Source organism: Gossypium raimondii, chromosome 6, assembly GCF_025698545.1.
Source record: "Gossypium raimondii isolate GPD5lz chromosome 6, ASM2569854v1, whole genome shotgun sequence".
Classification (NCBI taxonomy): Eukaryota; Viridiplantae; Streptophyta; class Magnoliopsida; order Malvales; family Malvaceae; genus Gossypium; species Gossypium raimondii.
Genome location: NC_068570.1, coordinates 8975992 through 9002415, shown reverse-complemented (window position 1 = coordinate 9002415; position 26424 = coordinate 8975992). Strand labels below are relative to the sequence as shown.

Below are 26424 nucleotides of genomic sequence, written 5' to 3'. Positions count from 1 at the left end.
AATGATTCAACAAAAACGTAAATTCAAAAGTTAAAAAGTAAAAAATTAAACGAAATGGTAAAAAGACATTACGTGTATTTAATTTTATGTTAATAATGTATTTATGGCACATTGACTTTTCCTTTTGTTGAAGGGTTGAATATTGAAAAGGGATGTTGAGAAAATGACTTTAGGACTTAAATAATATGGTGCTGAAAATGTGAAACTATCATAATATTTTTCTTCCAAATAAAGTTGAATAATATTCATAGACCTTTAAAAATGCATTGTCCAATGACATAAGAATAAAATAAAATAAAACCTATACGGACGGCATACAAATATATTTAATTATTCCTAAGATAATAACTATAACGCCATTTTTTAAGCTAATTGGCATTAAATAAAGATGAAGGACCTTGGGCTTGGGGCAACTTGTAAGTATAAAAGGGGGCTTCTCTTCTTTTACGTAATAAACTAGAATAGCAGAGACAGAGAGAAACAGAGATAAGTTAGAAAATGGGCAGTCACTGCGAGTCTTCTGTCAAGATTCCACCGATAAAATTCACCAAGCTCTTTATCAATGGCAACTTTGTGGATTCTATTTCAGGTATCTTTCCATTTAACATGATGGGGAGGGGGGGGGGGGTGTTCTGTTTTGAGTCTCATGTTGTCTGGGATTATTGCTAATCGAGGAATGAATGAATAATTATGAACAGGGAAAACGTTTGATACAATTGATCCAAGAACAGGGGAGGTGATAACAAAAGTTTCGCTAGGCGATAGGGAGGATGTTGATTTGGCTGTTAAGGCTGCACGTCATGCTTTCGACTATGGCCCCTGGCCTCGCATGTCCGGCTCTGTATGTTCCTCTTTTCTTCCTACTCATATTCGATAATTACTTTATTTTAAATATTATCATCATTTATTTTTTCTGTTTATAAACTCAAACCCAATATTACTTAAAAATTAAAATATTTGCTAATAGAATTCAGTTTAAGTCCTTCATTGAATGAATATCATCCTTTCACTATTTTTTTTATGATTTTTAGAGAATTAAATCATATTTTTTTATTTTTTAAAGGACCAAAGTATAATTTTACCATTACTAATTTATAATTTTATAAATTATAAAAACCTAACTAAAATTTTATCCATTTTAAGCGTAAATATCATACAAAGCACTTTTCACGTTGTAAATTGACCACTCCTTCAAATATAAGAGAAAATACGACTATCAACTTTCTAAAAGATTTGTCAGCTCCCAACCACACTGTTTTTTTATTTCATGGAGTGGAGCTCCCTTAACAAAAGCCATAATATTTTTTTTTTAAATCTTTAAGCTGAAATTTAGTGTTCAATGAATATAGCTTGACGTTTTCAAAGTACGGGAAGTGGACAAACATACAGGGTGGTGTTGGTATTTCAAGAATTCACATGCTATTATCTGGCTCATATACCGACGCCACCTGTGGACAAAATTGCACTACCCCGAATAATTGAAGTCAGATGCAATTGTCTCCTTCATTTATTTACAAAATTCTACCTATATACCTAAACTTTTCAAGTTTTTATTAAAAATTCTCATTAAATTCTAAAAACTTTGGAAAATTTTACTCAAGACTAACTCTGGATTAAATATAAGGTCGTAAATATATGAAGCCAATTCTAATTCCATCAGAAACTTTTAACAATAAAGACGAATAGCTCTGTTTCCAAAATCGTAATTAACAAAGTGCAACAAATATAAAAGAAATATAATTTGGTACCGTAAAGAAACCGCGAATTTGGGACTATGTCAGTCTTCATTCATCCTTTTAAATATGATGTTAGGAGCGAGGAAGGATGATGATGAAGTTGGCAGACTTAATTGAAGAAAATGTAGAAGAAATAGCGGCATTAGATGCCGTAAACGGGGGCAAGCTATTTACTCTTTGCAAGGCCATCGACATCCCAGGAGCAGCAAGGACTCTGCGTTACTATGCGGGTGCAGCCGATAAAATTCATGGAACAGTGTTAAAAATGTCAAAGGGACTTCAAGGCTACACTCTCAGAGAACCTATTGGCGTTGTGGGAAGTATAATCCCTTGGAATTTCCCCACTACCATGTTCTTCATGAAGGCTGCCCCAGCATTAGCAGCTGGCTGCACCTTGGTCGTCAAGCCTGCTGAGCAGACTCCTCTGTCAGCCCTTTATTATGCTCATCTTGCTAAGCTGGCTGGTATCCCTGATGGAGTGCTCAATGTAGTGAATGGATTCGGAGAGACTGCTGGAGCTGCCATTAGTGCTCATATGGACATTGATAAAGTGACTTTCACAGGGTCTACGGAAGTTGGGCGTAAGATAATGGCAGCAGCGGCAGCAAGTAATCTAAAGCCAGTGTCACTGGAGTTGGGAGGCAAATCGCCTCTCTTAATATTTGATGATGCTGATATTGACCAGGCTGCAGATATTGCTTTCAGAGGCATGTTTTACAACAAAGTAGGTGGTTTTTTATTTTTGCTTTTTACAATTGAACAAATCTTACATGTACTCAACTGTTGTCTATCTTGTAAATTTGTAGGGAGAAATTTGTGTGGCGAGTTCTCGTGTTTATGTTCAAGAAGGTATTTATGAAAAACTTGTGAAGAAATTGGTAGAGAAGGCAAAAGCAACTGTTGTTGGGGACCCTTTCGACCCTCAAGTTAATCAAGGACCCCAAGTAAGCCAAGTCATAATTTTTATGTAGTTACCTTTGCTTGAAGCCTGGAATTTTATAATTTAACGGACTATGTTTGGTGTTTAGACTGATAAGAAGCAATTCGAGAAAATTCTATCTTATATTGAGCATGGAAAGAGAGAAGGAGCTACTTTGCTAACAGGGGGCAAGCATGTCGGCCAGAAAGGATACTACATCGAGCCTACCATATTTACTGATGTTAATGTAAGACAACCATAAAGCTAATCATGTCTTAATAGGTTTGGTTTAAGATATCTAAACCATAGTGATTTGTATTGTTGTAACAGGAAGACATGATCATAACAAAAGAAGAAATTTTTGGCCCGGTGATGTCGTTGATGAAATTCAAGTAAGTAGTTTCTAAACTTCAAAACTGTTGTTCTTTTTTTTTTTTTTTCCTTTCTCGATGAAGTATGGTCATTGAAACGGGGTTTTTCAGAACAATGGAAGAAGCAATCAAGAGAGCAAACAACACAACTTATGGCCTGGCATCTGGGATTATAACAAAGAACTTGAACGTGGCTAACACCGTATCGAGATCAATCCGTGCCGGCGTGGTTTGGATCAATTGTTACACTGCATTTGACGTGGATTGCCCCTACGGTGGATACAAGATGAGTGGATTCGGAAGGGATTTTGGACTGGATGCCCTTAATCAGTATCTTCAAATCAAGTCTGTCGTAACTCCCATTCATGATTCTCCGTGGCACTAAGCCATATTCATCTATTACCTGTAACCGGATCTTATCCGACAAAACATAGTTATTATAACAGCATAGTTGTCTTCAAATCTATATCCATTCGATTTCATAGTAATGTATTGTTTTCTCAATTTAAAGCTTAAATTTTTGGAACAGACAGTATCCTTGTTTATTGGAGTAAATTTGAGATTTTTTAACAGGGCTGCAACTTTGTAACACCATGAAAGCACAAATCAAAGTAGAATTTTTCGTTTTCATGATATCAAATCAGTACAATTCGGCTCCTTTCATGAGATCCAAACAACAACCACAAACACATATGTTCAACAACACTAAAAACATCAGCACCCTGTTTTACAATAACGGCGTTACGGGATCATTTCCCTGACTTGCCTCTCAATTTCACGCCGAGAACCCTTTCCATCTTGGCCAACACAGCTTGGTTAGGCACTGCCTTCCCGTTTTCGTACTCTTGAACCACCTTGAGCTGCTCGTTTATCAGCTTAGCTAGCTCAGCCTGACTCAACTTCTTCTCCAGCCGGGCCTTTTGTATGGTTTGCCTAACATCCGTAGGAACCCGGTCTAAAGCTGCCGGTTCCGTCCCTTCGTCAAGCTTCCTAGCGTTCACCACTGGTCCCGCCGTTTTCTTGTTCGATCCAGCATCGAATTTCTTGATGGTCTGAACCGGTGCACCCGACCGCAGCGCTCGGTTCACGGCCTTGGGATCGCGTAGGTCCTGAGCCTTGGGTTTAGACTTGTGAAGCACAACGGGCTCCCAGTCCTGAGTCACGGCTCCACCAAATCGGGTCGGCATTGTTGAAGACGAATGTAAATGAGAAGTAGAGCTTTGATCAAACAAACTAAAACAACCGGTGATGGTGAAGATATATGGGAGATTATATAGAAGCTCAAGGGTCGGGAAAGTTCCTGGGCTTCTTAATATCTGGAAGGTTCTTTGCAAGTTTTACGTATTTAACATGATGACATTGCAATCGTGGATGTTGCTGACTTGGAGAATGGAAACACCGTAATTAGCGTGATGCCCAAGCCAAAATCTAAAGAACTGGATTTTTCATTGGTATAATATATATTATATATGCCTACTGTTTCCACAATACTTATCTATAAAATATTTTAAAAATGTTAAATTTTTAACTATAATAACTCACATATAATTCATGTATATTTTAAGTTTTTTTAAATTTTTATAATATTTTTATAATTTTAAATTATTTGTAGATATGATGAGAAAATATAAATAGTGACATGTAAATATGAAATAAACATAAACTACCACGAGTTACTACACTATTGTCATTAAAATTAAAATTTTAATTAGCATTTTAGTTAAATAAGTAATTTGACTCTTTTGAATGACTAATAACTAATTTAGTTTGAAAAATAATAAAACCAATTTGATAAAAAATGTAAATATTGAGAGCTAAATTTACCATTATATTTGTATTTAAGCTTTTGAATTGAATTGACATGTCGATGGGCACTAAAACAATTAAAATTATGTGAAATAATATATATTATCAAGAAAGGATTTTTTACATAAAATTAATAAAATTCAAATATGATGAATTATATAAGTTTACCATTTTAACTGGTTTTTATATAAGTTTTAATAAATATAACTACTACATAATTATTTTTCACGATGTCATAATTTAATATTTTAAATGTTTTCATGTAGAATATATAAATATAAGTATACCTTTGCTTTTTTTACGAAATAATACAAAAAATAAATTATTTATCGAAATAATATGAGAGATGCATGAAACCTCAAGTCAGCAAAGCAATTGATGGTTTGGGTTGAAATCGATGTATTAGGTGTGTCAAAAATGGACAAGGCATCTTGGAAACCAATAATGAAAGTCGACATATCAATTTGATTTCTAATGGCTTGTCATGTTGGTGCAGGTGTAGTACAATTTTCCTATCGATTTAGACTTCCTAAAAACAAAATAATTAATTATAAAATAAATTATAATTAAAAAATAAAATATTTTAAAAAAAAACCTTTTTTAGGATTGTAAAAGTAAAATGGAATTTTTTGGGAATTGATTTAGGGTTTATAAAAGTAACTTAGGTTTAGGGTTTGAAGTACTTTGTGAGGAAGTGATTTCGATTTTTTATGACTATATTTGGAAAAGTGAGTTGGGTTGCTTTGAGCAAATTACTTTTCATCATGTTAAGAGATAAGTGAATAACACAGCTTATACCTTAGGCTTCAGTTTTAATTAAGTGAGAGAGATTTTGGGAGTATAGAGGAGCGTCTAGGGTATTTCACTAATTTTAGAACTTCAATTTTAGTCAAGTAGCCTAAAATGAACACCACCAAGTCATTCACTGTTTGCCTTGTACCCTAATGGATTAATTTGTTTCATGCAAATCAAATGGACCAAATAGATAGAGTCACCAGTTTTCTATTTCTGTCACCTGTTGTTTGAAAGGCCTCTACTAACCATGATTTATAATCTAGATGTTTTGACATAGGGGGCACATTAAGACGCAAAGAAACCAAAACTTGCCCCGTTACTGGGCGAAAGTGCAACAAATGGTCAACAAATTCCAAATCTGTATGACATAACGGGCAAAGAGCAAGAGTAGGAATATGTCGTTTGTTTAAATTTGCATATGTAGGCATAAAATCGTTGTACACTTTCCACATTATGATATTGATCTTCTCTTGAAGTTGTAATGCCCATAAGACCGAGAAAAATTTTTGTACAGAGGTAGACATAGGAGTAGATGAATCTGTTTGTATTTTTTGAATTTCGACGAGCAAGCAACTTGTCACCACTCTTCATAATATACATATTCGAGCCATCCAGCTTTCATATCCTAGAATCGGGTAGTTTTGTCCTGGCCAAAGGTATAGACAATATGACTTGCACTTGATCCCCATTAGCAATCTCACGAATGGTTGCGTTATTCCAGTACTACTTTATTGATTAAGTAATTATCATAATCGAATGCGTAAGGATCTTCCCGGAAAGCATCTTCCTCTTCATCAGTGAGACGCAGATTCGCTATCTCATCCTCTATGCTCCGGAAAACTGCTCAAAACCGAACTAGAACGGCAAGAAACTAAAGAAACAAACCTGTCAATGATGACAGACGAAAACCCATGCTAGAGAGTAGTAGACTTTTTTTTTTGAATAATATGACTGGGCTATTATAAATTAAAGAATCAAACCAAAATAATACCCAATATGTTTGAGCTTAGTTCCTACTGTCTACAAACATAAAACAAAAATTGGGCTACAAAGTTTGCCCAATAAAATTGATCCTAAAAAGCAAAATCGGAAAATGAAAAGACAAAGCCAGTAATTAATACCCAGTCAAATCTAACAGCTGGATGCAATTAAATTCCACCTTTTCATGCTGAATCGTCACATCTGTTCAGAGGATAACAGTTACCAAAAAAAATTTTCTTCAATCTGTTATCATTTTATCACGGGGCATACTTCCTTTCTTCTCAAAGCCATACATGATTTCATTGAAATCTCCACATACTAACCATGTATTATTCTCTCCATTATAGAGATTTTTCAAGACAGCCCATGAATCTTCCTTGTCTCGTGCGTACGAAGTTCCATAAAAGCCTGTAAATCGCCACATAACCTCCCTCTCATTATCATGTACTAGCACATCAATATGTCTTTTAGAGTAACTTTTCAAAGAAATATTGACGTCATTCCTCCAAGCCAAACATATCCCTCCTCTAGTTCCCTCTGGATCCACCTCTGTGCCATTCACAAAATCACATCTCCTTCGAACTCTTTCCATTTGAATTCTGCCAAGTTTCGTCTCCATAAAGAAGACCATGTGGGGGTCATTAGTCTTCAGCGAATGCCAAAGTCTTCTAAATGCCCGTGGACTCCCCAATCCACGGACATTCCAACTTATGACTTTCATAACGCCCGATCGGCTTGCCTCTTGGCAGCCGCCGATGTCAAGTGATTAAGGTCTATCAATCTCCTACTTCTTACCGGAGAGATAATCCCCTCATTCTTTAATGCATCATCATTCTACACTCTAGATCTTTTTTTACCTTCTTCTCCCGCTAAAGCCACATCCTCCAAATCATTATCCATTACATAATGGGCTTGATCCATCAATGAGCTAACCTACTTTGCACCATCACATAAGAAACCACCTTCCAAATTAAAGCCAAGAACTGGATCAATTGCCTTCCCATAACTCTTCATGTGCTCCATTATCTGTGGTCTCCTTGCAAATCCCCTGTTTCCCTCATGAATTCCACTTGTAACCCCCTCCCCATCTTCTCGTAGCCAGACACTATTCATAGTCAGAGCTCTTCGGAATTGTGCTCTTATTGATAAATCCCAACCCATTTCTGCGATTTTCACTCCAATCAACATCTTTGCCACACAAAAAGAATCATTATGACCCAATTTTCCACAATAGAAACAAAAAAGTGTCAATCTTTCATATTTAAAACAAACATATGACTTACTTCCCAAAATTTGATTAGCTTCTTTCTTTTCAAAGGACGTCTAATATCGACTTGGACCCTAATCCTTATAAAATTCCTGTTTTCTTTTCCTATATTTGACACATCATATTCCATAAAATTCCCTAGAAAATTCCCCAGATTAACTGCTAAGTTTTCAGAAAACAAACCAATAGGCACGTCATGTATCTGAACCCAGAACGGGGTTAACACTAAAGGGACCTACATAGGATCCTCCTCCCACCTCAGTTTATAAAGTATCAACAAATGATTATTAAATATCCATGGGGAGCCTTTCAAAACCCTCTCCAGATCCATATAATGAAAAAATTGAAATAAAAACCTTTTTTCCCCCATATCTTGGATTCTAACTCCTCGAACAGGGTGCCATACATTTGCCATAGTACATTTCATGGCTGGAAAATGAATTATACTTGCTGTAAGAAAACACCCCACCAATTGAAGAAACTCCTCTCTTCTTTTTGTTCCATGATTTTCTTGAATTTTAATAACAACATCTTCCTCTTCATTAATTGTTAATTGGGCTAATTCATTCTCCATAAATTTCCAGGGACAAAAACGCAAGAAATCAAGAAGAAAAAGACAGACAAAACAAGAAAACCTAAAAAAACTTGCCAGAGGCGGTAGACACAAATGTGCTAGGGTACCAGACTTTTCCCTGAATAGTAGTAGACTATTTTTAATTCATGTAATTTTGTTTAAAGTTATTTTAAAATTTTATTTATACGCATTTTACAACAACAAAAAAACATTATAACATTTGAATTTTATAGAAACATGACAGAGCAAGTTGAAAACAATTAGAATGCATTTAATACTATTTGCCATTCAACTCATAATTTAAATTAATTGATTTAATTTTAAAATTGTGCAATTCATGTGTTATGTTATTATTAGTTTTAAATCATATGTTTTATTATTTATATATATTTTGATTTTATATGAACTTGTTTGTTTTAAAATATAATTTCGCACATATACACGTGTGATAGGTATACTAATATTATATTTAAGTGACTTCTTGAGTTGATGTCACTCATGACGAAGTCTCAAATTTAGTTGTAAAATTACTAAAACCCTTTGTTTTTTAATAAACAATAGATATTATTTTAAGATTAATTTTATAAATCTAAAGAAAAACACTTACACATGGTGAAAGTCAAACTTAAAACATTGTAAAATTTTAACATTTAATATTAGGGTAAACTACTAAAATAGTCACTTTTGTTTGCCTTAGGTTACATTTTAGTCACTTATGTTTGAAATGTTACGTTTTAGTCACTTACGTTATCGTGTTGTAACATTTTAGTCACTGAGTCGTTAATTGTTGACAATGGTGTAACGGTAAGTTGATGTGGCATGTTAAATCATCATTTCAAACGAAAATTTTAGGTTAAATTCTACAATTGGTCCTTATATTTTTTCATTTTCAATGATTTAAAAATCTTCTAACTTTTTTTTTCCATTCTCTTATGCTTCTCCCTCTATTTTCCTCCATTCTTCATTTCTTTTAATATAGTTTTTCTATGCTTTCCATTTTTAACTAGTCCACAAGCTCGCCTCACTCAAAAAAATTAAATTGTTCAAAAAAATAAAACATAGAAAAACTAAGTTGAAAGAAATGGAGAAGGGAGGAAAACAAAGGGAGAAGCATAAGAGAATGGAAAAGAAAGAAAGTTTAAAAAACATAAAAGAAAAAAATTAAATTGCTCCAAACGAAAAAATATGGGGACCAATTGTATAAATTAACCTAGAATTTTGTTTGAAATGATGATTTAACGTGCCACATCGTTTCATCGTTACACCATTAATGTAAACTAACATTTCAATTGACTAAAATGTTACAACGTGATAACATAAGTGACTAAAACGTAACATTTCAAACATAAGTGACTAAAACGTAATATGAGCCAAACAAAAGTGACTATTTTAGTAGTTTACCCTTAATATTACTATTTTAATAGTTAATTGAATTTTAACTAAATTGACATGTGTATTATTATCAACGCGAAGGATATAGGTTCTACTACATTGAAATATATTATATCACTGAGTTAAAAAAAAATTATCATTTCAACAAAATCCAATTATAGTTGCGTGGTTGGTATTTTGGCCCAATACTGAAATATTGGCTTCGTCACCTGCTAATCGGGTATGGGTACAATACAAATCGTTAATAGCTAAAACACATCAAAATGGTACATAGCAAAGGTATTAAGGTCTCGGTTTAGATTATATTTCAGAAATCTGACGCTCTATATTTTTGCTAAAACACTGTAAAAGGAGGGGGGCAAAAGTTGGCGCCAAAATTTTGCTTCTTAAGGTGCTTTTTACCGCTATCGCAACGTCTTCTCTCTCTCCCTCCCACGTTCTGAAAATGCAGCGCCAAAAATCGATACTCTCGTTATTGCAAAAACCTTCGCCGGCGAGCCAAAACGGCGCTGTCGGTGAGGTAAAAGGTCAAGGAGCTTCTCTGTTTCCTTCTAAACAGAACCTGAATGGCGACGTTTGTGGCTCCTCTTTAGAAGTCACAGGCACTGATACTCCACCGGAGAAGGTGCCTCGTAAGGTTTTACCGGTAAACTTCGCATCGAATGCCGAGGCTAGGGGTTCCTCTTCTCTGTTTTCTAGTATCATGCACAAGTTTGTGAAGGCTGACGACAGAGAAAATGGAAGTCAGAGGTATTTTTTGGGTTAATTTTAGGCGTACAAATCAATTTGTTGTATTTCTAAAAACGATTTGGACTTACCTTTACGGTTTAAAGTTTGTTAGGGTTTAATAATCAGACACAGGATGGAATTTATCTCTTTTATTCCTCTACTTTTTTTTAGAAAACTTTACATAGTCTTTAACGAGTAAGGACAAAAGAAAATGGTAGTCCATTGAAATAAATTTCTTCAGAAAATTAAATTCAAATTTCTAACTATCAAGCATCGGAGTATAACCTTCGTCAATAATTTGTGTTTAATTTGCAGGAACCAGGCAGCTGACAAATCTTCTGATGTGGAGGAATTGCCTAGGGTTGAGCTAACTGCTAAACCATCTGAAAAGGTCAATGTTCTAAACGTCGAGAATGATGATGATCTCAGACCTGAAACACCTGCTACACGACCTGGTGTTTCCCGTTTCAAGCGAATTCAAGATTATTTCCCTACTTTTGGGGATAAGGACGATTCTTTATTAGACTCCAGTAAAAGAATAAAGCTTCTCCAGGAATCTATTGTTGGGAACAATAATCACAAGAATGATAGTGATGTTGCTAGCAAATTTGAGTGGCTTGATCCTTCTCGCATAAAGGATGCTAATGGAAGAAGGCCTAGTGACCCCCTTTACGACAAGAAGACTCTTTTTATACCTCCCGATGTTCTCAAGAATATGTCAGCATCTCAAAAACAATATTGGGGTGTCAAATGTCAATATATGGATATTGTTCTCTTCTTTAAAGTGGTTAGTTATTGTTGCGCCACATTCTAGTTTCATTTTGTCACTAGCTATTGCCAACATTGGATTATATGTTAGTCATATGAAATGAACCTTTAACTGGATAACTTATATGGGGGAGTGGAAAAGAGTATTTAATTTTGTGATGTAGATAATATCACTATTTAGATTTTTTATTCTTCAACCTAATGGTCTCTTATATTCTGTGAGACCTCCCTTCATCTATAAGTTGGATTTTAATTGAATGATGCATGTTATGAGTTTTGTATTTATTTTCCTTAGTCGTGGTTACCTAATTCAACCATATGATTTTCTCTAAAAGGGAAAATTCTATGAGCTTTATGAGATAGATGCTGAAATTGGCCACAAGGAGCTTGATTGGAAGATGACAGTAAGCGGAGTAGGCAAATGCCGCCAGGTAAATTGTCTAGTTTTCATTCTTTTATTGGTCTATTGGAATATTATCTCTATATATGGCCTTTACAGTGGTGGTGTGGATGCAATACCCATGGTATCTTTCTTTATGTACAGGTTGGTATACCAGAAAGTGGAATTGATGATGCTGTTCAAAAGCTAGTTGCTCGCGGGTAAGAATGATGAAGGGATTTGTGATTGCCTTCATCCTCATCTGTGTATACTATGTCTTAGAATCCTTTACAATAAGCTGTCAACAAGAATGTTGTTTTTTAATCATTCTGGAATGGGGAGAAAGACTAGGTTTGATGGTCGAAAGTGCAAAAGAGGGAATTATGATTTATGTCCTTGGTCATCTTTTTGAGAGTGCAATGTTGAATTCTAGATGGGGCATCTTTCTTTAATTTAGCATATTCTTATTCACATTTTCTGTTTTTTTCTGAAGATACAAAGTGGGACGTATGGAGCAGTTAGAGACATCTCAGCAAGCAAAAGCTAGGGGTGCAAATTCTGTAAGTTTTTAATTTTGCATGTTTGGAGATGCAATTTTGAATCTAATTTTTTTAAAAATATTATTGTTATATTATTGTTACTCTTTGGTATGCCATCCTTTATGTGCCTTGATATTGTATTTCTTTAAGGCTAACAAGCAAGAGTCATGTTTTGAAGAGAAATGTTTTAAAAATTTCCTACTTCAAAAATGCTTGATGTGTCTAAGACTACAATACTTTCTGGTTTCATCAAATTGGATTCTCCAACAAAGCTCCCTGTACATGCTTCTTGAATAAATATTCTGCTACTTATGTTGACTTTCTTTGGTGGTTTCATGTCTTTAATTTTACACCATGGCTGGGCTCAGTAGCTTGTCTAAATAGTTTGACTAACTACATTGGATTATTATCAGGTCATTCAAAGAAAGTTAGTTCAAGTGATCACCCCATCAACAGCAGTTGATGGTAACATTGGACCTGATGCTGTTCATCTACTTGCTATAAAGGAGGTTGGTTATGCTTATATATTTATACATTCCAATAATTAGTTCTTCAGTGTCTGCTGAATGAATATATCTAGTTCAACTGTAATATGAATTTCTCTGGCTCAAATTTTCGGATGCTTTCCTGAAACTTATCATACTGAATTTGGATGTATTTTACTATGTTGTTGACTCCTTGAGGCTTGAAGTAATCCCCCCTCTCTCTCTTTAAAATATTTTTGTTTATTTATTTAGATATGGGTTTGGAAGGTGTTATCTATCGGATGAACATATTGCTTATCTATCATACCATATTTTCGTGGTCGAATGTTTTGCTGTTTTCTTGAAGTTTATATATTACTTTGTTCTCATTTTTTTGAATTCTTGAAGTGATATATCTTTCTCCTTTTCTCTGTTCCTCTTTTCTTTTATTTTCCTTTTCTTTAACGGGTTAGGTAGGTGGGATTGTCAGGGTCTGGGTCAGGGTGTCAAGTATATGCATATTGTTGAAATATTTATGTAATCATGCATGCTTCCTTTTCCGCATGAGGTGATTTGATAGTTGTTTTCCTAGTGTTGCACCATTTATTTTGGATCTTCAAAGTTCTTAGGCATAAGTTATTGCAGTTTGTTTTTCCATTTTAAAGTGCATTACTTTTCTATTTGTAATTTGAATATTTATTGGAATATACATAATGTGATTACATACTGCTTTTTTACTTAGGGCAACTATGGAGTTGAGAATGGTTCAACTACATATGGGTTTGCTTTTGTTGATTGTGCTGCTCTAAAATTTTGGGTTGGTTCTATTAGTGATGATGCTACTTGTTCTGCTCTGGGAGCTTTATTGATGCAGGTAGGTTCTTGTATTTACGTATGATGGATTTTTATGTTTGGAAAATAAGCTCTAATGTATTGGTTGGAATCTGATGTAGGTGTCTCCTAAGGAAGTCATATATGAACATAGAGGTGAACTTTTCTTTCAATTTTTCTTCTTTTGAGTTCTAGTTTTATAAAAGTTTTGCCTCTTAATTTGAAGTATATGTTCAAGTATTTCAGGGCTGTCCAGAGAAGCTCATAAAGCACTAAAGAAGTACTCATTTAGTGGTGAGCATTTTATCAACTCTTTTATCTGCAGGTTGAACAATACCTCTCTCTATGTGTATGAATCTGTATGTCTAGCTTTATTTGAGTACTTTCTATCCCTAAGAGAAAGTATATTGTAAAGCTGAATTGAGATTCTTGTATTTGAAAACAGTTACATCTTCTGCTTTCCTATTGGGTTCTTAATTATGTTATGTAAGTCTTGTTTAAATTACGATAACAGTAATTCAATATGGTAAAGATGAATTTGTCCATGTGCATTTAAAGGTTAAAAAGCCTTCTTCTCTCTGGACAATCTGCACCTGTATAATTGAAAATTGTCATAAATCAGCCCTTCCTTTTTTGCAGTTTTAATTAGATTCTTTATCTTGAAGATTCATGTAGCTTTAAATGCTGAGAAACTATGTTAATCATGGTTAGTCAAACTGCATATTGATTTTCGTTTATCTTGCAGGAACTACAGCAGTTCAACTGAGTCCTGGATTCTCTACTGATTTTCTGGATGCTTCTGAAGTTAGAAATATGATTCAGTCAAAAGGGTACTTTAAGGGGTCGCCTAATTCATATTTTAATGCTTTTGATGGTGTGGTGCACCATGATGTTGCAGTGTGTGCTCTTGGTGGATTAGTCAGTCATATGTCACGATTGATGGTAAGCCTGCGGACTAGCATTTATATAAGCATGTCAGTATACACATTAGATATCTAATTAGTTCTATTTCATACAGCTGAAGGACATTTTACAGAGTGGAGATGTCTTACCCTACCATGTTTATCAAGGTTGCCTCAGAATTGATGGGCAGACAATAGTAAATCTTGAGATTTTCAGTAATAGTGCTGATGGTGGTTCTTCAGGCAAGTGGTGAATGTTGTTAGCTTAGCAATATTTTTTGCTGGCTGTTGCTTTTTTTAGCTTTTTAGTCCTTAAAATTATCTTATTTTCAGGTACATTGTATAAGTATCTTGATAACTGTGTGACATCATCTGGTAAGCGCCTCTTAAGGAACTGGATTTGTCATCCACTGAAAGATGTTGACAGCATTAATAAAAGGCTAGATGTGGTTGAAGAACTCATGTCACATTCAGAAATTATGTTAATCATTGGTCAATATCTTCGCAAACTTCCAGACTTAGAAAGGTTACTTGGACGTGTTAAGGCTAGCATACAATCATCAGCTTCTCTCGCTCTTCCCATGATAGGCAAAAAAGTACTCAAACAACTGGTAGGTCTCCTACATCTGTATCTTCACCCCCCCCCTCCCAATTTGGTACTCCTTTAGCTTTGTCTGGGTAAAATAACTTGGAAAGTAAATACTAAATGAATCATTGGTTGCATGTTTTGGAAACTAGTGTTTGGAAAGCATCTTGCTCGCTGTTAATATTTTTACAACTGCATGGTTGACCTAAAAATATTTATTCCTCAAATTTTTTGGCAACAACAATCCATGTTCTTTTATTTTGTTTCACTGATAGGTTCCATGTAAAAAAGGAAGATATTGGACTCATAAGTTAAACATGTTGCTTTTGTGGTCTTTTGGCCAGGGACACTTCCTTTCTAAACATCTTGATGTATAGCGTTTCCTATTGTGGGGCAGGTAAAGGCTTTTGGTACACTTGTCAAAGGTCTCTGGAGTGGAATGGATTTGTTAAGGCTATTACAAAAGGATGCAGATATGGTATCTCTATTATCAAAAGTTTTTAAGTTTCCAATTCTAAGTGGTGCTAATGGGCTTGATGAATTCCTCACTCAATTTGAAGCAGCCATAGAGAGCGACTTCCCAAATTACCAGGTCTGCTTTCTTATTATGTATCAATGGGAGTATTTTTTGTATTAAGCTTTCACAAATATCCTATTAGTTCTGATTTTTCCTGGATATTGCCTCTAAGCAGGCAATCCTTAGGCTGAGTATGTAGCTATGGATTTATGTTTTGATATTTTCTCGTAGAAATTATGCATTTTATATTCTAAATTCAAATTAGATCTAAGATATAATAGGGTTGATAATGGTGGAAAAGGCCCATCTTTAGCTTGTCATTTAGGCAGTGCTAGCTGACCAATTTCAATGTGGTATGCATGTTGATTGTCTAGAAACTGATTGCTTTCTAGTAACAGATTTGGTTTCAGCAGTGACTTAAGTTAGTTTTTTTGCTTTCTGGGTACCTAACTGACACGATATCTGCCAGAACCATGATTTAACAGATTCGGATGCTGAAACACTTTCCATACTGATCGAGTTATTTATTGAAAAAGCTTCTCAATGGTCTCAAGTTATTCATGCCCTAAACTGCATCGATGTACTAAGATCTTTTGCAGTAACTGCAAGTTTTTCATCTGGGACTATGGCAAGGCCTGTTGTATTGCCCCAATCAAAAACCATAACCTCTAATCAAGGAGGACCAATACTTAAAATTACAGGGCTTTGGCATCCATTTGCCCTTGGGGAGAATGGTGTACTGCCTGTCCCAAATGACATTTTCCTTGGTGAAGGTGTAAATGACTATACTCCTCGTGCTTTGCTATTGACTGGACCGAACATGGGTGGAAAGTCAACTCTCTTGCGTGCCACTTGTCTGGCTGTTATACTGGCCCAGGTTTGTTTCTCGTGGTCCCTAAGAGCTGCCATTAATTAAACACCTGCTTCCACAGGCTTCTGGTGATCAGCATGTTTTGTTATTAGTCTCACCTGTTGCTGCAGTGTTTCATACATTAATCTTTTTACATGCAGTTGGGAAGTTTTGTGCCCTGTGAGACATGTGTTATCTCACTTGTGGATACAATCTTTACAAGGCTTGGTGCTACTGACCGGATCATGACTGGCGAGAGTAAGTACAACAGTTTCCTAACATACTTTTCTCGTGGTCCAACACTATCTGTTCCAAATGAATATGCTTTGCTTTTCTGAATGTATTGTCAAATATATCCAAATTGAAGTGGGAGTTGCATCACCTGTGTACTTTTCTGATCCTTATACATAACTGTTGGAATTTTCAAAATTGCCTTTCCAGATTGTGCTTAATAAATAGTTCTATTGTTGAGTACCTCAATTAAGTCGACATGTTTTTCGGGGTTTTTTCAAACAGTTAAAAACATGTTTCCTCAATCTGTCTATAGCCTTTCATAAGGGTATGTGCTGCATGACTACTTTCACGTTTTCTGTTGCAAAGTCTGATTGTGCAACCTACTTTTGTAGGTACCTTCCTTGTGGAGTGCACTGAAACGGCATCAGTTCTTCAAAATGCCACCCAAGATTCTCTTGTTCTTCTCGATGAGCTGGGTCGAGGAACAAGCACTTTTGATGGATATGCTATTGCATATGCTGTGAGATTTCAAACTTCAATAATCTATTACAACTTTACGTATTCCCCCTAAAGTAGGAGAACCGATATGCTACATTGCTAGATATTGACCCTTAGTCTCTTTACAAAACAAAAACATATGGTATAATAAGGAAATTTTTATGTTTTATGTGCTCCAATTGATGATGAGAATAAATATTGCATTTCTTTTAGACTGAAAAAATCTAGTGCCACCATGAATCATGTTTGTGAAAGGCAGGCACAAATGGTTTCACCATTGTATTTATGATGCAAATCTTTGAGAAATGAAGTTTGCTTATGCTCATAGTATAGAGGAATATTACTTGATAGCTTCAGAGAAACATCTTAGCCAAATCTAACTGAGAATGATCTGGATTTCTCTGTTCTGTTCTGCACTTCTTAATTATTACGTATTCTAGAATTTGAATACTCATGCCCCTTTCAAACAACCTACTTTGATGTTTGTGTAGGTGTTCCGCCATCTTGTTGAAAAGGTTCATTGTCGGCTGTTATTTGCAACACATTACCATCCACTCACAAAGGAATTTGCATCTCATCCACATGTTATACTGCAACACATGGCTTGCTCTTTTAAGATGAAGTCTGAAGGTTATTCTAAAGGTGAGCAAGAGCCAAGTTTCCTATATCGGCTTACTAATGGAGCATGCCCGGAGAGTTATGGTTTGCAAGTTGCAATCATGGCTGGGATCCCAGAAAAGGTAGTTGAAGCTGCCTCAAAGGCTGGACAAGTAATGAAAATAAGTGTTGGGGAAAGTTTTAAGTCAAGTGAACGGAGGTCAGAGTTCTCAACTCTCCATGAAGAGTGGTTAAGGAGCCTAGTAAGTGTCTCACAGGTTGAAAATTGTAACTTCGATGATGGCGATTACGACACATTATTTTGCCTGTGGCATGAGCTAAAAAATTCATATGGGGCCAGCAACTAAATACAAGAATAGCATTTGGTTGTAAGATTGCATTGCAGAAACCATGTTTTCTAAGGGTCCTAGGTGCATATTCAGCTGCAGCCACAAAACTCCATTGTACAGTTTCTTTTCTTTGCTAAGAGTCGTACTAAACTCTTGTCTATATATTTTGTTGGTTTTTAGTTTTAATATTCATCATGTCAGCTATCCTTGATATGTATTCGGTTACTTTGAAGAAGAAACAATCATCTGCAATTTGCAGATGATTTTATAGCCGTACATTTCTGCTCTATTTTAATTCCTTCTTGGAGAGCAGACAGTATATTTTGACACGGGATAAAACGGTAAGGGGATAGCCAGATCACCTTGCCTCGGTCACTAGTTTGTCTGCCTCCAATTCAAGTGTTGGTAAACGCCCTAAAAGTTTGCTATATCTCCTTGATCTTCGATCCAACATAATTTTATTGTCTTTACATTTGGGGGTGGGATAAACACGTAGCCTCGAAACGGCAAGGTCTCTTTCTCTTGTTTTACAATTCTGTAATCAGAATGTACGATTGGAAGGGTTGCAACTGCTGCCTGTCGGTAGTTTTCTTTGGAGCCATGAACCATCTATCGAGGCAAATCCCCATATCACCTCTTCACCATCCCTACTACTAGTCCAAGTGAAGAAGTTGCCCTTAGTCCAGGCTCTGTTTTAGTTCCGCATTTTCTTTTACCTCACCAACATATAGGGGAAAACTTATCAAAAGCAAAAGGAATCTGGTTAAAATCCCCAAGCTGTATGCATGAAAAGAGCTAACACATGCATGATTGACATATGATCAGATTTGCATATCTAATACAAATTGGGATAGCTCTTCAGTGGCTAGTAACTTTTCATTTTTAACATTTTCCAACTTTTTGACATTAATCGTTTAGCTTTGGCATTGGGTCCTCAATTGGCCCCCACGCTCTCACATGTCTAATTTGCCTTTGCTTTCAAGTTAATCCCCCCCAAGTTGGTATTAAAATTTTCTCTCCCTTTTGCAATATTTCAGGCATCAGCTCCCTCCCACAATCATTACACAACCTCATTACAACAAGGCAAAATTATCACCTTAACCTTTCTCTTTGACCCCACAATTATCTTCTTTCTTGCTCTCGAACGAGCATACACATCTACTTAAGGCCAAACCAATGGTTTACTAGGCAACTACCAGCCATAACATACGCCCCCTTTAAGGCTCCAAAACAACAGCTATAGATTCAACTATCTATATATTGAGAAAATATCAAGATTCCAACACGTTACCTCTCATTCATATGATTAAAACCATTTAAAAAAAAACAACCAACTTTTACACGACCGACCTACAAACCTATTCAATCATGATGAATTTGCACGCAAGCAATCAGCAATCTGATCTTATTATACTCTCCTTGTCACTGGTTAACCCCTATACTAATTCTCACATTCACTCAGCTATCTATGTTTCTTTCTTGCTTCTAATATTATTACATAGAATATGGCAAGAAGAACAACACAAGTTCTTGACTCCATCTATCTGATGAACACTGTTGAGATTTTTAGAGAATCCATTAGGGTGATCCTTCTTCACCCTACTCATTTCCATTCCATCTCCGTTTTCCTCTTCTCGCCGCTCCCAGTTTCTCTTTTCTTATCGCATTTTCTCCTTCACCATTTCCCCCAAATACCTTCCTCAGCTATAACAATCACAGATAATTTATTCATACACGGGCTGCCAAATTTCCCGTCCAAAACACTAGTTCACATCATCGTATGCACCCCTTCTTCCATTACGTTCTCTCTTCTTGGAAGAGCAGCCACCATCCAAGCAGTTTCAGATAGTTACAATGGCATACACCTTGATGGAAGAAGGCTATTCATGAGAAGCGGTTTGGCTTGGATTAAGCTTCTCCACACAAGGTCTTGGGAGCTCCTCGTTATACTAGGCCTGTTTGGAGCAATGGTGGTTGGTTTAGCAGTGGCACCAAAGATGCTTTACACATTTGGAATCAGCTCAGTTGGAATGGGGTTTTGGGGTGTTGTGGGGTTGCTAGGGATACCTTTTTGCGTGATGTTCGCACATGTAATGGTGGTGGGGAACATGGCAAACGTGATAGCAGTATTGGAGAGTGAATGTGACGGACTTGGTTCACTATGGAAAGCTAAAAAGCTTATGGAAGGAAGACGACAAACAGGCTTAATGATGGCATTGTTGAGCAACATAGGGTTGAGGGTAGTTGAGTGTGTATTTGAGTTGAGAATATGCAGGGGAATCTGTATGTGGGAAATCCCTGTATTGATATCAATGTATTCTTCGGTTCTTGTTCTTGAAACAGTCATGAATGTTGTATTATATTACGCATGTAAATCTTGACAGAACAAAATCGAATATATATATATATATATATTTTAAGGGGCATTTGGTCGTTGCGTAGCTTCAATTTTAAATGAAGTTCAGCCTTCTCAATGAACACTGCAAAGGTTGCTTTCGACTCCTATCCTCTATGCTTTCCATCTTTAGTGTTTTCTGTTGAGAAGTTTTAAATTTTCAATGAGTAGGGTAAAACTTCAACGTGTTTCGGATTCGAGTCGCTGCCCACCATGTTTTAATGATTGTGGTTCAAATGTATACATGAAAATTTAATTTTAATTCAATTATACACATTTTAAAGAAATAAATACATCAATTTATTTTATATTTGATAAATATAATTATATATGTATGCAATATATAAACATAAAATGATGCTAAATCAATAATTGTGTTAATAATTTGTGAGAATTGTATCAAATCAAATTTTCATGTATAAAATTGCACAAAATCAAAGTCTATGTATAAAATTGCACATTAGACCAAAGTTCATGTATAATTTTGAGATTTATCCCTTTGTTTTTTAGTAAACTATACACTCATCCAAAGAATTTTTTATTTATTTATTTTAGTGACTCAAAATAAAAACTTACAATTTAAGCATCCACGGTACATAGTTCAATTAACGTAGCAGTTAAAAAATTGGTATAATAACAAATTTAACCCTCAACTTTTACGTATTATATTGATTTAGTCATAATTTTAAAAATTAACTCTCAAAAATTACAAATATTGTTGACTTAATCCTAATTTTAAAAAACTCAAGGAAATATATAAAATATATAAACAATTTCAAAAATATAAATGTCCTCTTTTTTATTTAGTATATTGGCGATGAAAAATTATTAAGAACGCAAACAAAATTGAGTTTTGTCATATGTCCTCTTTATTTATTATTTATTTTTAAAATATAACTTCTTTAGTCGACTCAACTATCTCTCTTAATTGAGAAAAGATAATTACTATGTTACAGCACCAAAAAGAAAGGCTTGAAAAAAAACCCTTTTTTACTTTGTTATATATAGATTATTATTTGTTTATATAGAGTATTATGACCAATTGACTAGGAAAAGCTCATTTCTAAAAAAAATTACGAAAAGAGACCGCTTTTTTAAAAAATAACAGGAATGGTCCGATTTTACTAAAACGTGTTGAGCTGGCATCGTTTTCAAGGAAAAGTCAGAAAAGCATGTTCAGCTCAACGCTTTTTTCCCCTCTGACCTGTAAAACGCATCTAGGTCAGCGCGTTTTGTTAAAGCGCTTCTAAGTCAGCACTTTTTTGCCCGTGTTCCAATGACTAAATTTCCTAAAAAGGTATTTTTTTTAAAATTGCAAAAATAGGTCAATTTTTTTGAAATTTTACAAGAATGAGCCTTTATATAGACACAAAGTGGCAACACTATTTTTCTCTTAAGTTTTTGGTGCCATCAATTAACGTGGAAATAAAACTTACAAAAACTTTATATAGATCATATGTCTCATTTCCTTTGTTTTCTTAAGCAATGTGAGATGTGAGATATGTGTATATATAAACTCATGAATAAGTTTGCAGCTTGTTCGTAGATAATGTGAGATTTCTTCTTCTTTTAACTAACAACATAAGATTAAACGTTACACCATATTTAATAATTTTTTTACAAAACAATTTCTATTTTTTTTTAATATTTTGTTAACTTTTTCTCATATTACAAAATTACCTTTTGAGATCTTTAATCGTGTTGCATTTTAGAATTGTTAGCATATACAAAACGACCATAATAAAAAAAGAAAAAGAATAACAAATTGCACATATGAAACTTGTACATGCACATATGAAACGCGCTGACCTGGACGCGTTATACAGGTCAAAAGGGAAAAAAAGCATGGAGCTGTACGCGTTTTTCTGACTTTCCCTTGAAAACGACGCCAGCTTAGTGCATTTTAGAAAAATTGGACCATTCTCGTTATTTTTGAAAAAAAGGCCCATTTCCGTATTTTTTTGGAAATGGACTTTTTTTGGACAATTGGTCGAGTATTACTAATCCATAATATATAGATTCTAAATATTATTATTATTATATAGATGTAGATATAGATATAGATTGATTATATAGATACATCCAACTTTTCTATAGAGATATAGAACCTTTATTAGTAATTTCATTTCATTTATATTATATTCTATATCATTTATATTTTTAAATAAAACAAAGGCGCTAAAGAAATATCTCAAATAAAAAAAGGGAAGAATATCACTTTGATTTCGCGCAAAAGGGGACTTTTCTATTTCCAATTTTCACAGAACGGCGGCCTGTTTAGTATCCGACTGGGCTCATTTTTTTATTTTCAACTCAAATAATTCATTTTTTCTATGATTCTGCGATCTAACTTGTTGTAACAAAAAAATCTTGTTATTGTATTGAATCAACAATGAAAAACAGAAGTCCTATTTCCGTTCCTATGATATAGAATCCAAATATTATTTCTATTCTTTTCTTTCTTCCTATATCTTTTATTTCCATGTAATTTATATTTTACTAGAATAACTAGAATAAATAAATAAAAAACTATGGATTTTGCACAATCCATTTTATGTTATTTATGTTATGACTAAGACCTTTTGTCGAATCTATAACACATGAAAAATCTTAATATTTCCACTGCATGTGTGTCAAATAATTATCCTTACCTAATTACATTTTAAAAATAAATGGTATCATCTTAGACCCACTTGTGGAATTTTTTTTTACTCCATTAACTAAGTATAAGATAATAATCCTTAAAAGATAGGACACATAACAATGTTTGGATATATACTATTGAGGGTTACCATTTTTTTACAAAGCAATAAATATTATTTTGATGATATTTATATATATTTTTATATTTTGGTAAATCTATAAAAATACATACACATAATTAAAGTAGTTATAAAAAAATTTAATGTAACGAATAAATTAGGTTTTGGTTAAAATGGTAAAGTTTAAATATTTAAGATTATGGTGTTTTAGGTTTAAATTTCATCATGTACATTTTTTTATATTTTATATAAAATATAAAATCAAAAATATTTGTTACTTTATAATAGGAATGATTTTTCGATAATCCGATTGATGGGTAATACCAACTCGATAACATTTTAAATAATAATATACAAGTATATATAAGTACTAATAATTTATCACACGCGTAAATATATGGATACCATGTATTTAAAAGACAAGAACATTGAATAAAAATAAAAGATATGGTTTGAAACCAATGTACCATATTAAAATAAAATAATTATTACGTTTTATTATTCATTGTATATTATTCTTAAACACAAATATATATTCTAAATATATGGTTTTTACGGGTATAAATGTTTAACCGAGTAAAAAGGTAAACAAGTTTCTACCCAATATTTTGTGGTCCGTAAGTGTGAAGAAAAGTTGCGGACCGTGAGAAAATATTTTCCATAAATTATATTATTGCAATGGTCCATTTGTCATTTTATATTTTTAATAAAACTAGATTTGAATTTTATGCCACCAACATATTTAAAAGATAATTTCCATTTCAATAAAAACTTTATTTTAATATTATTTATACATTTTAATATTATTACATAAACTGTTTTTACTCTCATTGTTTGTATATATATACTTACTGTTATTTAAATCATTAACTGATTTGGTGCCACGAGTCAACCGAACACTAACTCAATTGAAGAAATTACTAAAATGCACATATATAAAATAAGTTATATTATTACGATGGTATTTTTGTCTTTTTATATTTCAAATAAAACCAAAAACAAATTTACATATCGTGATATTTTAATTCATACCACCAACATTTTAATATTATTAAACAAACCATTTCACCCACATCGTTTGTATCTATACTAAGATTTTAACCACCTAACTGAGTTGGTGTTACAAGTCAATCAGATACCAACTCGGTTCGGTTATTATAATGTCCATTCATATTTAAAATAAGATATATTATTACAATGGTACTTTCATCTTTATATTAAATAAAACCCATAAAAATATTAGATATGACAAGATTTGAACCTATGCCACCAACATTTACAATACCTTAAATTTACCACTTCAACTAAAGCTTTATTTTAATAGTACAAGCTAGAAAACAATTGGAGTGTGTTTAATATTCTTAATTACATGTATTTACCTATTTAATTTTATAGTGTTGTCATCAATTATGAGTTAGTGTCGAGGTGACTTATGATATCAACTCAATTGGTAAAATCATCTATATACACAATTTGATGAGAGAAAATATTTTATGTTAAAATTATTTTCTTTAAAGTTTACTTAAGAATCATTATCGGTAGTGGTAAAAAAGTAATTATAAATTTATTAAACACAAGTTCAATCCTCTAGCTATGTTAATTTTAGTTCTTTTATTTAAAATCATTAAAAATATGAAAAACAAAACGTCACCAAAATAATAATAATAGTCATTTAATAAAATGGTATATTAATTATTTTCTAACCGAGTTAATACCCAATTAACTCGTAACACTAATTCAATCACTGGTTTTGTTAATAGCATATATTTACATTTATGAAATAAAGGTGAATAGAACCGAAATGGATGTAAGAGATTGCGGTAAATAGGAGAATAAACATCACAAATACATATTAGGCCATACAAAGGGAAATTCCAAGGGGAGTATAAACCCTATAGGGTTTGGATTTTTCGGGCGGAGGAGGAGATGAACCTGAATCGGACGATCATTGGAGGCTTTCAATTAAGTTTAGGAACAAAAGCTAATCAAGGACCGATTCTTTCTAAGTTGCTAAAGCTGCTTATTTTGTAATGTGAGCAGTCAAAATGAAGATGAATATTTGCATTGCATCTTCATTTATGGGGTTTCCCATTTAATTTAAAATCATGCATGCATGGTATGCCAACTTTTGGAGGTTGGGTAATGGGTAGAACGTGATTCTCGACAAATGGTGGCTTTGAATGCAAACACCAATATCAAATCACGTAAAAGTGGAACATTGTTTTAAAGCTAGCCAGCGGTAAAGCTTCCAAACTATGGTTATCATTTTTTAAAAAAATTTTGTAGAGAGAAGAAATAGCTTTATAAACATATGGTGAGCTCAGCTAGTATGGCCGTGAAAGAGGAGAGCGTTGCATTGCATTGAAATATGGGTTGGAATAAGTTAAGTTGGGTTGGGTTGTGGGTTTGTTTGATGGTAGTGGTGGGATATGAGAGTGTTGAGGGTAGGAAGGTAGAGGCGGAGAAGAAGAAGCCAGAATGGTTTTTTGATGGTAACCCCAGTTGGAGAATTGGCGGAGGTGGTTTTAGAGGGGGGAACAGCTTTGGTTTTGGACATTCCTTTAGCTTCGGCAAGGGTGTAGGCTTCACCTTTGGTTTTGGACGTCCTGGTTATGTTCAGAATGGTGGTGGTGGTGGTGGTGGAATTGGTGCCTTTGGAAAGCATTATAAGGAAAATGATAAAGGACACTACTATGGTGGGGGAGGAGGAGGAGGTGGTGGTGGAGGCGGGATAGGAGGAGGTTTTGGGAGCTGTGCTGGTTTCGGTGGAGGAGGATTTGGCGGCGGCGGCGGCGGCCGAGCAGGAAATGTAGGCAGCCAGGGCAACCGTGTAGAAGAGAAGAAAACATGAATTAATTACTTGTTCAATCCAATTCACACTTTTATTATTTCAATTTCCGACCACATTTGCTTCAAAAAATAAATTTTAGTTAGTTACTAATGTCCTTATTTTGCCTTCACTTTTAATAATATTTCCACACAACAACAAATGTTTAGTTGTAATTAAATTATGGGTTATTATTTGGTATATTTATAATGTATTTTTATTTTATTTTATAAGTGATTTTAAAATGGATAAATTGTTAAATTAGTCATTTTTGTTTGTCTCAGATTACATTTTAGTCACTTATATATGTTTGAAATGTTACGTTTTAGTCACTTACGTTATCGTGTTATAACAT

The 26424-nt window shown here is 34.1% G+C and overlaps 5 protein-coding genes across 5 annotated transcripts; 4 read left to right on the top strand and 1 right to left on the bottom strand.

The window, feature by feature from the left end:
* The first annotated feature begins 434 nt into the window (after positions 1-434).
* Positions 435-3554, top strand: LOC105773894 (aldehyde dehydrogenase family 2 member C4). The gene is made up of 7 exons (XM_012596089.2): positions 435-589; positions 699-841; positions 1813-2460; positions 2543-2680; positions 2765-2902; positions 2986-3047; positions 3138-3554. The coding sequence occupies exons 1-7, from the start codon at positions 499-501 to the stop codon at positions 3409-3411; spliced, it is 1494 nt and encodes a 497-aa protein (XP_012451543.1). The 5' UTR covers positions 435-498; the 3' UTR covers positions 3412-3554.
* A 68-nt stretch (positions 3555-3622) lies between these two features.
* On the bottom strand, positions 3623-4371 carry LOC105773895 (multiprotein-bridging factor 1c). Its single transcript, XM_012596090.2, has one exon. It carries the CDS (start codon positions 4211-4213, stop codon positions 3776-3778), a length of 438 nt encoding a protein of 145 aa, XP_012451544.1. The 5' UTR covers positions 4214-4371; the 3' UTR covers positions 3623-3775.
* Positions 4372-10112: 5741 nt separating this feature from the next.
* LOC105773605 (DNA mismatch repair protein MSH7) lies at positions 10113-18361 on the top strand. Its single transcript, XM_012595631.2, has 17 exons — positions 10113-10591; positions 10886-11357; positions 11674-11769; positions 11883-11938; positions 12211-12277; positions 12670-12765; positions 13463-13594; positions 13674-13707; positions 13798-13845; positions 14297-14493; positions 14570-14696; positions 14787-15064; positions 15437-15631; positions 16026-16433; positions 16568-16664; positions 17033-17160; positions 17630-18361. Exons 1-17 carry the CDS (start codon positions 10287-10289, stop codon positions 18101-18103), a joined length of 3210 nt encoding a protein of 1069 aa, XP_012451085.1. The 5' UTR covers positions 10113-10286; the 3' UTR covers positions 18104-18361.
* A 1229-nt stretch (positions 18362-19590) lies between these two features.
* Positions 19591-20466, top strand: LOC105773606 (uncharacterized). Its single transcript, XM_012595632.2, has one exon. The coding sequence runs from the start codon at positions 19591-19593 to the stop codon at positions 20464-20466; it is 876 nt and encodes a 291-aa protein (XP_012451086.1).
* A 5144-nt stretch (positions 20467-25610) lies between these two features.
* LOC105771739 (putative glycine-rich cell wall structural protein 1) lies at positions 25611-26093 on the top strand. Its single transcript, XM_012593141.1, has one exon. The coding sequence runs from the start codon at positions 25611-25613 to the stop codon at positions 26091-26093; it is 483 nt and encodes a 160-aa protein (XP_012448595.1).
* The last annotated feature ends 331 nt before the right edge of the window (positions 26094-26424 follow it).